Source organism: Podarcis erhardii (genome assembly GCF_964252035.2).
Source record: "Podarcis erhardii genome assembly, chromosome: 2".
Taxonomy (NCBI): Eukaryota; Metazoa; Chordata; class Lepidosauria; order Squamata; family Lacertidae; genus Podarcis; species Podarcis erhardii.
The window spans coordinates 117,709,143-117,720,958 of NC_138498.1; the positions used below are offsets into that span (position 1 = coordinate 117,709,143).

The 11,816-nt window shown below is 49.5% G+C and overlaps 2 protein-coding genes across 3 annotated transcripts; one reads left to right on the forward strand and one right to left on the reverse strand.

Moving 5' to 3' along the window:
- Nucleotides 1-1,324: 1,324 nt before the first annotated feature.
- On the reverse strand, nt 1,325-6,234 carry LOC309336324 (uncharacterized protein; the record flags this gene model as incomplete). The annotated part of the gene is made up of 4 exons (XM_081851945.1): nt 1,325-2,600; nt 3,919-4,039; nt 4,831-4,881; nt 6,172-6,234. The coding sequence occupies 4 exons, from the start codon at nt 6,232-6,234 to the stop codon at nt 1,588-1,590; spliced, it is 1,248 nt and encodes a 415-aa protein (XP_081708071.1). The 3' UTR covers nt 1,325-1,587.
- On the forward strand, nt 5,464-11,692 carry LOC309336590 (uncharacterized protein). 2 transcript variants are annotated; one of them, XM_081852593.1, is made up of 4 exons: nt 5,464-5,757; nt 7,380-8,241; nt 9,107-9,227; nt 10,034-11,692. In XM_081852593.1, the coding sequence occupies exons 2-4, from the start codon at nt 7,489-7,491 to the stop codon at nt 11,494-11,496; spliced, it is 2,337 nt and encodes a 778-aa protein (XP_081708719.1). In that variant the 5' UTR covers nt 5,464-5,757; nt 7,380-7,488; the 3' UTR covers nt 11,497-11,692. The 2 variants fall into 2 exon arrangements, with proteins under 2 accessions (XP_081708719.1, XP_081708718.1); XM_081852592.1 differs by lacking the exon at nt 5,464-5,757 and adding an exon at nt 6,412-6,518.
- The last annotated feature ends 124 nt before the right edge of the window (nt 11,693-11,816 follow it).

The following is an 11,816-nucleotide window of genomic DNA, read 5'->3' on the forward strand; positions in this document are numbered from 1 at the left end:
GGCAGGTTTAGACATTTTACTTCCACCAGATCATCTACTTGAAAGAAGTACCCTAGCTGCTTATCTACAAACCCCTTTGGTGGTGTGTTTTTTTTAAAAAAATAGAAGCTACCAACTGGGACAGAGAGGAGGAAAGGATCCCTCAAACTCCAGATGATTTTTTGCAGAGAAAGAGGCAGCAAAATAGCCTGAATTATCTGGAGGGCACTAGACTGAAAAAGGCTAATAAAGAGCGTGGCTGGGAATGTGCTCTGTGAGCATACAATTTTCATTTTACAGGATTTTCCACCTATGTGAGTTCTTTAATTGAGATCAGTGGTTTCCACAATGGGCAGTACCACCCCCTGGAGAGGGGGGATTTCCTAGCTGGGGGCTAAGAGGCAACAGGAGAATTGGAAGGGACCCCAGGGGTCATCTAGACCAACCCCCTGCTGTGCAGGAATCACAGCTGAAGCATCCACGACAGACAGCCATCCAACCTGTTCAAAAACCTACAACAAAACGGATCAAGTTCACTAGTTTGTTAAAATAAATTAAACTAAGTCATTTTAATTGGATTTTAAATCAATGTGCACTTAATTGTTGCTGTTTCGAATTTTATTGTGTTAATCTCTTAAGGGAGTTGTGCAAACTGCTATTCCAAATAATGCTTTTGAAAGGGTATGGGATGGGGCACTGGGCACAAGTTTATCAAAACAATGGCCTGAAAAAAATTTGGGAACCGCTGATCTGCAGTACGGATAGGGAAGCCTGTGAGCTCTCAGAAGCTGTATAATTCCTGACCATCAGCCATGCTGCCTGGGGCTTAAGGGGACTTGATCCAGAGGAGAGCTCTGGGTTTCTCCAACTCTAGCGTAAAGAGCATGTGAATGACGTTTGAAGCACATTCCATTTGATCCAGGAATCCTGTGGATTGTGCTGCTGTACAGCGGTACCTCGGGTTAAGAACTTAATTCGTTCCAGAGGTCTGTTCTTAACCTGAAACTATACTTAAAAAAAAAAAAATATTAAAGTTTTAAAGGTTACAAAAGGAAAAGAGAAAAAACACCAAATTAAGCAAAAAACAATACATCACAATAAATAAAAACAAAAAAATTAAAAAAACAAATCAAACCTTCCCATAACTTATCTTTCATTTGCTTGTTTCCTTGACCTCCTCACACCTCCCTTTTTTGTATTCTAGTTCAGTTAGATATTTCAGCAAATCCTTTCCATCTTTGTTTTTATCCTAATAATTTATCTTAATATACTGTAATTTTACATTCTCTTCTTTCACCAATTAACAATCCATTTTTACTTAGTCCAACCTGAAACTATTCTTAACCTGAGGTAACACTTTAGCTAATGGGGCCTCCTGCCGCCACCATGTGATTTCTGTTCTCATCCTGAGGTAAAGTTCTTAACCCAAGGTACTATTTCTGGGTTAGCGGAGTCTGTAACCTGAAGCATCTGTAAGCTGAAGCATCTGTAACCCGAGGTACCACTGCACAGTGTAATCACACGTCAACCCTCTCTCTGGAGCGGCACCACAACTGGAACAGCAGTGCGTCACAACCGGCCAGAATTTCCAGGGACCCCAGGAAATGCTCAGGCGGAGCCTTCATCTGTTCCCACCGGAGTTTCTCCACCTTTGTGGGTTATCTGATGCTTCGTCAGGATTGCGCTTCGGCTAAAGCTCTTCCCGCACTGTGAGCACTGGTACGGCTTCTCCCCCGTGTGCACTCTCAGGTGCGAGGTCAGGTGGTCGCTCCGATGGAAGCTCTTCCCGCACTCCGAGCATTTGTACATCTTCTCCTCTGTGTGGATTCTCCGGTGCAAAGTAAGGTGCGGTCTCTGGCTGAAGGACTTCCCACACTCCAGACACTGGTAAGGTTTCTCTCCGGTGTGGATCCTTCGATGCAAAGTGAGGTGCGTGCTCTGATTGAAGCATTTCCCGCACTCCTGGCACTTGTACGGTTTCTCCCCGGTGTGGATTCTCTGGTGAGAGGTAAGGTGTGTGCTCTGGCTGAAGCTCTGCCCGCACTCCTGGCACTTGTACGGCCGTTCCCCTGTGTGGATGGTGCGGTGGATGGTCAGCCGCCTGCTGTGACTGAAGCTCTTGCCACACTCCAGGCACGTAAACGGCTTCTCTCCCGTGTGGGTTATTTTGTGGAGGATAAAATAGGTGCTCTGGCTGAAGCTCTTCCCGCACTCCAAGCACTTGTAGCGTTTTTCTCCCGTGTGCATTCTCTGGTGCTGAGAGAGATGCCCGCTCTGCCTGAAACTCTTCCCGCACTCAAAGCACTGATAGGGCCTCTTCTCGGTGTGGATTCTCTGGTGTACGTTAAGGCGTGACTTAGAACAAAACATCTTCCCGCACACAGGGCACTTGTTCCTTCTCTTTTCCTCCTGCACATCTACTTGGGCTGGGGTTTTGTGGGCCTCCCCATCTTTGCTGGCATTGGACGGACTCCCGCGCTTATCTCTGGTGGGCGTTTGCCTGCCTTTCTGCCTTGTGGCTTCATCTTGAGTACTGGTGCTGACATCCATGTCTAGATCTTCCATTTTTGTAGACGCTCCTCCTGGTTCGCCTTCGTTTTCCCTCTCCCAGCGTCCTCCTACTGGAGCCGAGAAAGAAATGAGAGCCAAGGGGAAGAGACACCAGTTAACTGGAACATTATTTCATCAGTCCCCAAAAGAAGAAGCAAGCATTCCCTATTGACAGATAATCAGGGCCTCGGCCCAGTAATAATAATAATAATAATAATAATAATAATAATAATAATAATAATTATTTATTATTTATACCCCGCCCATCTGGCTGAGTTTCCCCAGTCACTCTGGGCGGCTCCCAATCAAGTCTTAAAACAATATAGTGGTGCCTCGCAAGACGAAATTAATCCGTTCCGTGAGTCTCTTCGTCTTGCGGTTTTTTCGTCTTGCGAAGCACGGCTATTAGTGGCTTAGTGGCTATTAACGGCTTAACGGCTTAGCGGCTATTAGCGGCTTAGCGGCTATTAACGGCTTAGCAGCTTTAACGTTTCGTCTTGCGAAGCAAGCCCATAGGGAAATTCGTCTTGCGGAACGACTCAAAAAATGGAAAACTCTTTCGTCTTGCGCATTTTTCGTCTTGCAAGGCATTTGTCTTGTGAGGTACCACTGTACACCATTAAATATTAAAAACTTCCCTAAACAGGGCTGCCTTCAGATGTCTTTTAAAGACAAGACAGCTGCTTTACTTCCATCACATCTGGAGGGAGAGCGTTCCACAGGGCGGGCGCCACTACCGAGAAGGGCCTCTGTCTGGTTCCCTGTAACCTCACTTCTCGCAATGAGGGAACCGCCAGAAGGCCCTCAGCGCTGGACCTCAAGTGTCCAGGCTGTATGATGGGGGTAGACAAGGGTCATCTAGTCCAGATCTCTACAATGCAGGAACCTTTTGCCCAACATGGTGCTCAGGCCAGTGACCCTTAGATTAAGACTACAATGGTACCTCCGGTTAAGAACTTAATTTGTTCTGGAGGTCCGTTCTTAATCTGAAACTGTTCTTAACCTGAGGTACCACTTTAGCTAATGGGGCCTCATGCTGCTGCTGCCGCGCCGCCGGAGAATGATTTCTGTTCTCATCCTGAAGCAAAGTTCTTAACCCGAGGTACTATTTCTGGGTAAGCGGAGTCTGTAACCTGAAGCGTCTGTAACCTGAGGTACCACAGTAGTAATAATAATAATACTTTGGGGCCTAGATGTTCCACCACTCAGCTTCTCCTCCCCAAAGGTTCTCCTCATTTTCTCTCTGCTCAAGTACACATTGGAGGTTTTTAAGCACAGGCTGAATGGCCATCTGTCTCGCATGCTTTAGCTGAGATTCCTGCATTGTAGGGGGTTGGACTAGATGACCCCAGGGTCCCTTCCAGCTCTACGATTCTACGTTCACCTTACCCAGTGAATCTTGGCCATCCTCCTGCTTGACTCCCTGGGACATGAGCCTCTGTGCACTGTCTGAAGGAGCATCCTCTGCCTCGGGGAAGGTAGCGGCCCAATCCATCAACAGCACCGACACCTGAAACGGTTAAGGATCCCAAGAGAGGTAAGAGGTGGGGCAATGGGTCAGTGCGCCTGGCTGTTAACCAGAAGGCTGTTGGTTCAAGCCCACCCAGGGATGGCTGTGGGCAGGATTCCTGCATTGCAGGGGGTTGGGCTGGATGACCTCTGGGGTCCCCTCCAACAATACAATTCTATGAGAAATGGGCCATCTTGACCAGGGGGTGCCCTCAGCCTTGCCAAGTTCAATGAGGCAGTTTGGAACAGGTTTAAAGCCAACCCATATGCAAAAAGCACCATCTTGGCGCATGGTCCTTAAAAATGGTGTGTTTTGGGGGTTCTTCCTTTCCTAGGTTGGGAAGGGAAGTGTGTGTCATCAGAAGCCGGATAGGCAGCGCCATGGATTAAGTGTCCCTGCTGCTCTTGAGCTTCACATCGCCCATGTATTGCCCACCCTTCACCGGCAGGTCTCAAGGCAGCTTAGAAAAAAAGTAAATTCATAAATTAAAAACGGCGAAAAACATTTGTTACTTATAATAATATTATTATTAGGATTATTGTGGTGGTGGTGGTTTATTGCCATCCCTTCAGTAGCAGGACAGGTTACAACTTAGCTGTCAACTTTTCCCTTTTCTTGTGTGGAATCCTATTCAGAATAAGGGAATTTCCCTTTAAAAAAAGGGAAACGTTGACAGCTATGGGTTACAACCGTTTAAAATCCAGAATTAAAAACAATTTAAACAGGTTTCGGACACCGAAACTGGGTGGGTTCCAAAAATACACGTGTGAGGGGTCAAGAAATAAGTGCACCTTTCGCAAGTTTGCAACCCCCGACCCGCTCTCCTCAGATCTTGGGGGTGCCTGGGAAGAAGAAGAAGAAGAAGAAGAAGAAGAAGAAGAAGAAGAAGAAGAAGAAGAAGAAGACAATGCAGCCCTATCGGCAACACAAAACCTTTGAGGATCTTGAAAAACAGGATAAAACCTTTTTATAGCTTGAACAGAAGTAAGAACATTTTATATAAAAAGACAAGCAGGATAAATCACTGATTGCACAGCTTGCTTGCTTGCTTGCTTGCTTGCAATATCCTGCTGTTCCGGATCCACAAACTAAGAAATCTTCCTAGCCATCATCCTTTGCATATTATTCCATGGAAAACCCCACTTTTGCCTTCCTGCTTCCCCGTCTCGGCTCTTCTCTCCTAAATCCTCTTTGAGCAAACAGGCTCCGCAGGCGCTGATCTCCACCACCAAACAATTCAACGAACAGCAACACCCCTAAAAAAACACACACAACCCTCTCCCTAAAAGAGGAGGGGCAGGAAATGACTTCAGCCCCATTGCAGATCTTTTCCTTCCTGCCAATTCGCTTTTCTAGGGCTGCAAACTCGCACACTTTAACCCGTAAGCCGAATTGCAACGAGGCAAACCCCAGTTCTATATTGGGAACTGTAGTTTGCCCTGCACCCAGCACCCTTACACTACAGTTCTTATGTTTCTGTTTTTTTCGGGGTGGGGGGAAGAGATTTGCTTTTAATGTATGATGTCTACACACAAGAGCCAATGTTATGTAGTATTTAAGGGTGCTGGATTAGGACCGGGGGAGACCTGAGTTCAGATCCCTCCTGGGCCAGGAAACTGGACTGGCAACTGCCTCTCCGCCTAGCCTACCTTGCAAGGTTGTAGTGGGGATCAAATGAAGAGGGAGAACCATGAGCACCACTTATTGAAGAAATAAAGGTGAGAAATAAATTCTATAATTAGCACATCAAATCTTTGCAATGGAGGAGCTCAGGGCGAAGCCCTCAGTTCAAATCTCGCCTCTGTGCCCAAACTCCACAGAGTAAGAGGTCCCAATTGCTGGAAGCCACAGGAAAGATCTTGAGGCCAGATCCTGGTTGCTGGTTTCCCACAGGCATCTAGCTGGCCACTGTGGGAAAAGGATGCTGGACTCGATGGGCCTTTGGCCTGACTCTGCTAACTCTCTTTTTTGTATGCGCACAGCTAGCAAGATGTTTGCCCGCGAAGCTGCTCCGTACCAGAGGTTAGCCTATTCGTTCACCAAGGCCAGTATTGCCTGCACGGGCTGGCAGCGGCTCTCTCGGGTCTCCAGCACAGAAAGGTCCTTCCTTTCGCCTTTTCAGTGGCCGATACCAAGGGGACCTTCTTCATGTCAAACATATGCTCTGCCACCGAACAACAGCCCCTAAAATGCATGCACGCTTAGGTTTTTATTTGCACTGTCAGACCAACATGCTTCCAATTTGGCACAGGCGAAGGGTATTCAAAAATACAAAGGAAAGCCCCTCGGCGCTCTAGTTGTCACGAAGGGTTAAGCTGAGAGAGTCGGGATTTCCAGAGCGGCACTGCGGACGGAAATTGTTCTGACTACTGAAGGCCCTCCTCTTCCTTTTCTCCCCCTTCGCGACTCTATGGTGCTTTTCTTTGCTGCAAAGTAGAGGCTGGAAAAAGAGGTTTTTCAGCTCCGGGGAGGGAATCCGGTAAGTGAGAAGCGCCTTGAGGCAGGAGGAGCGGAGAGCCGGCCTGGAATAGGAAGGTGTGCTTTAGGGATCTGCTGGATCAGACAGACCCCTCCCGGACCAGCCTCCTGCTCCCAGCCAGACCTCTCTGGGAGGCTCAGAGGCGGCAAGGCAGCAGCCAACCTCCTGCTGCTCTCTGCCTCCAGCACTTTGCAGGTAAACTGCTCCTGAACATGCAGGTTCCACGGAGCTGCGATGAGTTTTGGAACATCCTCCGTGGATTTCTCTCTCTCCACCCCCTTTAAACATAAAGTCTATCAAGGACTATTCTTCATCATGGCTATGTCTTGCCTATCTCTTGCTTGATATGTCTTCAGGGACATTATGGCAGGGGTGGCCAGAAGTCAGATTGGGGGGGGGGATTTGCAGTACATCACTAAGTGTCTCTAAGGATCCTTGATTGCCAGCTGATTAGAAATAGTAGCAACAACCCTGCAAAAATGAAAGGAACAGCTTCTGAATGTGAGAAAGCACAGTGGGAAACCAGGACTGCACTCTTGAGTGAAAGGGCTGTAATCAGGGTGACGTCCGCACTATGCATTTAGCACAAAGTAATTCCACTTTAAACTGTCATGGCTTCCCCCAAAGAATCCTGGGAACTGTAGTTTGTTAAGGGTGCTGAGATTGTTAGGAGACCCCCCTATTCCCCTCACAGCTACAGTTCCCAGAGGACTGAGCATGCTCAGTTTTTCACGGAATACGGACTGATGATTGGTGGGATGGAAAAACATGGGGGCAGAGAATGGAATGGAGTATCCTGAACAGGAGTGTTCTACGATGCAACTTTTTGCTGCAGCTCCCACTGATTCTTTTTCCTTGCAGAGGCACCAGGCCTTATAAACAACCCTGGACCTGGCAGTTGACATCACCGAGAAACATGGGATAGCAGTGTGTGAGTGATCCCTGCCAAACCCCGGAGTTAAGAGGGGTGATGGCATCCGAACGCAGGAATGCAGCTGTCTGGGCTGTCCCCCGAGATGCCCTGCTGGAGGACACAGTGAAGACGGAGGCCCAGGAGGAGGCATCGGAGTCTGAACCAGAGGAGGCTGCAGGAACAGGCCCCTTGGCCGTCCGCTCAGAGAGCCTCAAGGAATTGTGGGAAGGGACCATAACAGAGCACATTAAGCAGGAACCAGAGGAAGGGCCTCAGGAGGAGTGCTGGGGAGCTCAGTGTCAGGGGCTCCTGAAGGCTGTGCAGTCTCCGCAGTCTGAACCAGGAAACCTGCAGCTGGCCAGCAATGGCCCAAGGGACGCTCAGGCTTCCTTTGAGGGGCGACCAGACATTGGGCGAGGCAGGGTGATCCGCCACCTGCCCAGCCCTGGAGGAGACATCCCCCCGCCCACCCACAGCATTTTGGCCCTGGATCGTGGGGAAGTGAAGAAGGAGGCTCCCAGCCAGGAGGTGGAGCGCCTGTGCTTCAGGCAGTTCCTCTACCAGGAGGCCGAGGGGCCGCGAGATCTCTGTGGGATGCTGTGGAGGCTCTGCCACCGGTGGCTGCAGCCGGAGAGGCGCACCAAGGAGCAGATCGTGGAGCTGGTGATCCTGGAGCAGTTCCTGGCCGTCCTGCCCCCGGAGATGCAGAACTGGGTCAGGGAAGGCGGGCCGGAGACTTGCGGTCAGGCAGTCGGCCTGGCGGAGGATTTCCTGGAGAGGCAGCAAGAGAACGAGCACGAAATACAACAGGTGAGAGGGCAGGAGAGCAGTCTTGGGAAGAACAAAAGGAACAGTGGCAAGGAGCCCAGAGGACTAGCCATTGGGGCAGTTTTTGCTGACTGTAAATATGCATTGGACTGACTGTTCCTTTAGATCAGATATAGGCAAACTGGGCCCTCCAGATGTCTTGGGACTACAATTCCCATCATCCTTGACCCAGTGGTCCTGCTAGCTAGGGATCATGGGAGTTGAAGATCAAAAACATCTGGAGGGCCGAGTTTGCCTATGCTTGCCCTAGATGGTTCGAAAATGGAATCTGGCCGAATCAGCAGGGGTTGGCTTCATTGGCAAAGTAGAACCTCCAGGTTCTGAGGCAGTGTACCTTAGAACGCCACTTGCTGGGGGAAGACTAAGGATGGTGGGCAGCGCACTCTCTGCCCTAACGGACCAGCTTCCACTGCTGTGAACAGGCAGTCAGTGTTGGTTGGAGAGAAGCTATGTGGACACAGGAGTGATGTATTCCTGTGCTCCAGTCCCTGTCTTGAGATGGGCTGCCACATCCTGCCCCAGCTGGTTTAATGCATCCCCCTTCAAAGACAGCGCAGAGGACAGCCTTTGCCTGAAGAAGGTCTCCTTGAGGTTCTGGAAAGCTGCTGCCAGTCAGTGTAGGCAATACTGTGAAAGATGGGCCAATGGCCTGACCCAGTCAAAGGCAGGGAGTCTTTGGCCCTCCAGATGTTGCTGGACTCCCACTCCCCTGACCCCTGGCCATGCTGGCTGGGGGCTGATGGGAATTAGAGCCCTGTAGCGTCTGGAGAAGCCCCAGAGGTTCCCCACCCTTGAATCTCAGGCGATTCGCACCCATTTCTTTGTCTTGTTCTTTCTGCTGTTTCAGGTCCTCTGGCCCTTCAAGGAGAAAGCGGATGATTCCCCTGAGGCTGACGGGGCTCTGTCAGACTCTGGTGAGTGGCCGCTCACCAAAGTGGAGGATTCGGCTGCTGATGCCCCTTGGCTGGGTAAGGAGTCTTTGGCTGGAGGGAGTTCTCTTACGGAGCAGGTTGTGCAAATGAGGGGCCACCACAAAAAAGGCTCTGCCCACAGATCTAGTGCACACCAATTATTATGGTTAACATTGTGATTTATTTCATTTCTATACAGCTTGATATTTTTAAGAAAAATCTCAAAGCAGTTTACAGAATATTAAAACATCAATAAAACAATTTGAAGAAAGTCAAATATAGAGTACACAGCCAAAGCAACATAATTAACAGAAAACTAAAATATGATCTTAAAGATAATAAAATGAAACATTACAAAGGAGGTGAAGTACAGAATACATATTTGACACAAACAAAGTTAACAAAATAAAAACTTAAACATTTTTAAAAAACACATTACTAGTAAAGTAAAGTAATTAACAAGAGAATAAAATATTATCATAAGCATGGCACGGCTGTTTGGCAGGCACAAAAAGATGGAGCAAAAGAATTCAACTGTTAGGGTTTGTTGTCAGGCATAGCGATGCCCCTCTGGTTCTCACCAGGAGCCTCTTTAGTAGAGCTAGTGAGTGTGGGCCTCGCCCCCTAGGTCTGGTGGAAAGGACTTTGCAGGGAGCAGCCTTCAAGACTCACAGCCAGGTAATCTAACTGACCTTATAGATGCACTAGCAAGCAGGATGTTTGAGGCCACTCTTAGGGCTTGTGTGGGTTTCTGCAGGTGGCCCTTCAAATAACTGGGCCCCAAACCCCTTCTTTGCTGTGTAATCTGATCCAAGCCATCCTTTCTTCCTGGTGAAGGGAAATCTCTGTTTTTTTCCCAACAGACAATGAGAGGGCATGTTGGAAGAAGAATCTGCCAGTCAATTCTGAAGGAGCTGAACCACGTTGGATGCTGCCAGGCAGAGCAGAACAGACAGTTTCCCGTTATCCTTACTGGGGAGAAGCATCCGAAAACGAGCAGGAAACTCACCCCCATAATGAAGAAGGCAAATCCGTTCCTTTCCAGCTCCCTGCCATGCCAGTCCAGCAAAGGTTCCTCAAGGGTGAGACATGCGCTGAGTGCGGAAAATCCTTTCGCTGCAAGGCGGAGCTCACCGAACACCAGAGAATGCACTCAGGAGAGAAACCCTACATCTGCTCCGACTGTGGGAAGAGCTTCTGCAGTAGGAATGTCCTGGTTGCCCATCAGAGAATCCACACCGGGGAGAACCGCTTCAGTTGCTCAGATTGCGGGAAGAACTTCAGCCAGCAGTCGCATCTTACGGCACATGAGAGAACCCACAGGCAAGAGAAGCCCTTCGTTTGCCCAGATTGTGGACAGAGCTTCAGAGGGCACAGCGGGCTTTCGGCTCATCTGAGAATCCACACGGGAGAGAGGCCCTACCATTGCCCAGACTGTGGGAAAAGCTTCCGGCAGAGATTTGACCTTAACCGACACCAGAGAATCCACACGGGCGAGAAACCGCACCAGTGTCCCGACTGTCCCAAAAGCTTCAGGAACAGGTCGGCTTTTGTCGTGCACAGGAGAATCCACACCGAGGAGAAACCGTACCCGTGCTCAGGGTGTGGCAAGCGTTTCCGTCATCGCACGAACCTCCTCACGCACGAGAGGCTCCACACGGGAGAGAAGCCCTACAAGTGTACGGTGTGCGATAAGAGCTTTGTCGAAAGCTCGTCCCTCATGAAACACAAGCGAGCCCACACGGGCGAGAAGCCGTACAAGTGTGCCGAGTGTGGGAAATGCTTCTCTCAGAACGCCGGCCTGGTTCAGCACGAGAAGATCCACACGGGAGAAAAACCCTTCCAGTGCCCGGACTGTCCCAAAAGCTTCCGGGACAAGTCGGCCTTTGTCGTTCACCACAGGACGCACACAAGGGAGAAACCGTTTCAGTGCTCGATCTGCGAGAAGAGCTTCAGCCATCGCTCCAACCTTCTCAAGCACGAGAGAACCCACACTGGGGTGAAGCCATACAAGTGCCTAGAGTGTGGAAAGGGCTTCACTCAGAAGTCAAGCCTCCTCTCGCATTCAAGAAGCCATCGGCCCCGTATACCTGAAGGAGCATCTCCACTCGCGTCGTTCAGCCTGGGCATGGAGGTCCAGCTCCGTGGAGGGCCTTCAGGCGGTTCCGTCACTGTGAAAAGTGAAGCTATAGGGAACCAAGCATTGGGCCTTCTCAGTAGTGGCCCCTGCCCTGTGGAATGCCCTCCCCTCAGAGGTCAGAAAGATAAACAACTGCACGACTTTCCGGAGAAATCTGAAGGCAGCTCCGTATCGGGAAGTTTTTAATATCTGAAGTTTCATTGTATTTTTATATTCTGTTGGAGGCCGCCCAGAGTGGCTGGGGCAACCCAGTCACATGGGCGGAGTACAAATAATAAATAATGATGATGATGTATACATTGGCTTAGAGGGTGGGGAGTACCGTCTCCCTGGGCATCCATGGAGGAGCAAATGGCTGAACAATAAAATAAGGTCACCTGTCTGCTTTTAGAGATCTCCAGTTTCTTGGCATTTACTGCCATTATTAGTTGGCAACGAGGAATATTAGGGGATGTGCGTGCTTTTTATCTGGTGCGAAAGGAAGGGGAGGGCGCCGGGCCACAGTC

What these genes read in the sequence shown, in the direction of transcription:
- LOC309336590 (XM_081852593.1), top strand. Translation starts at nt 7,489, where the DNA reads ATGGCATCCGAACGCAGGAATGCAGCTGTCTGGGCTGTCCCCCGAGAT. An exon ending in ACGAGCACGAAATACAACAG is followed by an intron (nt 8,242 to 9,106) that starts GTGAGAGGGCAG and finishes CTGCTGTTTCAG; the next exon opens with GTCCTCTGGCCCTTCAAGGA. An exon ending in TGCTGATGCCCCTTGGCTGG is followed by an intron (nt 9,228 to 10,033) that starts GTAAGGAGTCTT and finishes TTTTCCCAACAG; the next exon opens with ACAATGAGAGGGCATGTTGG.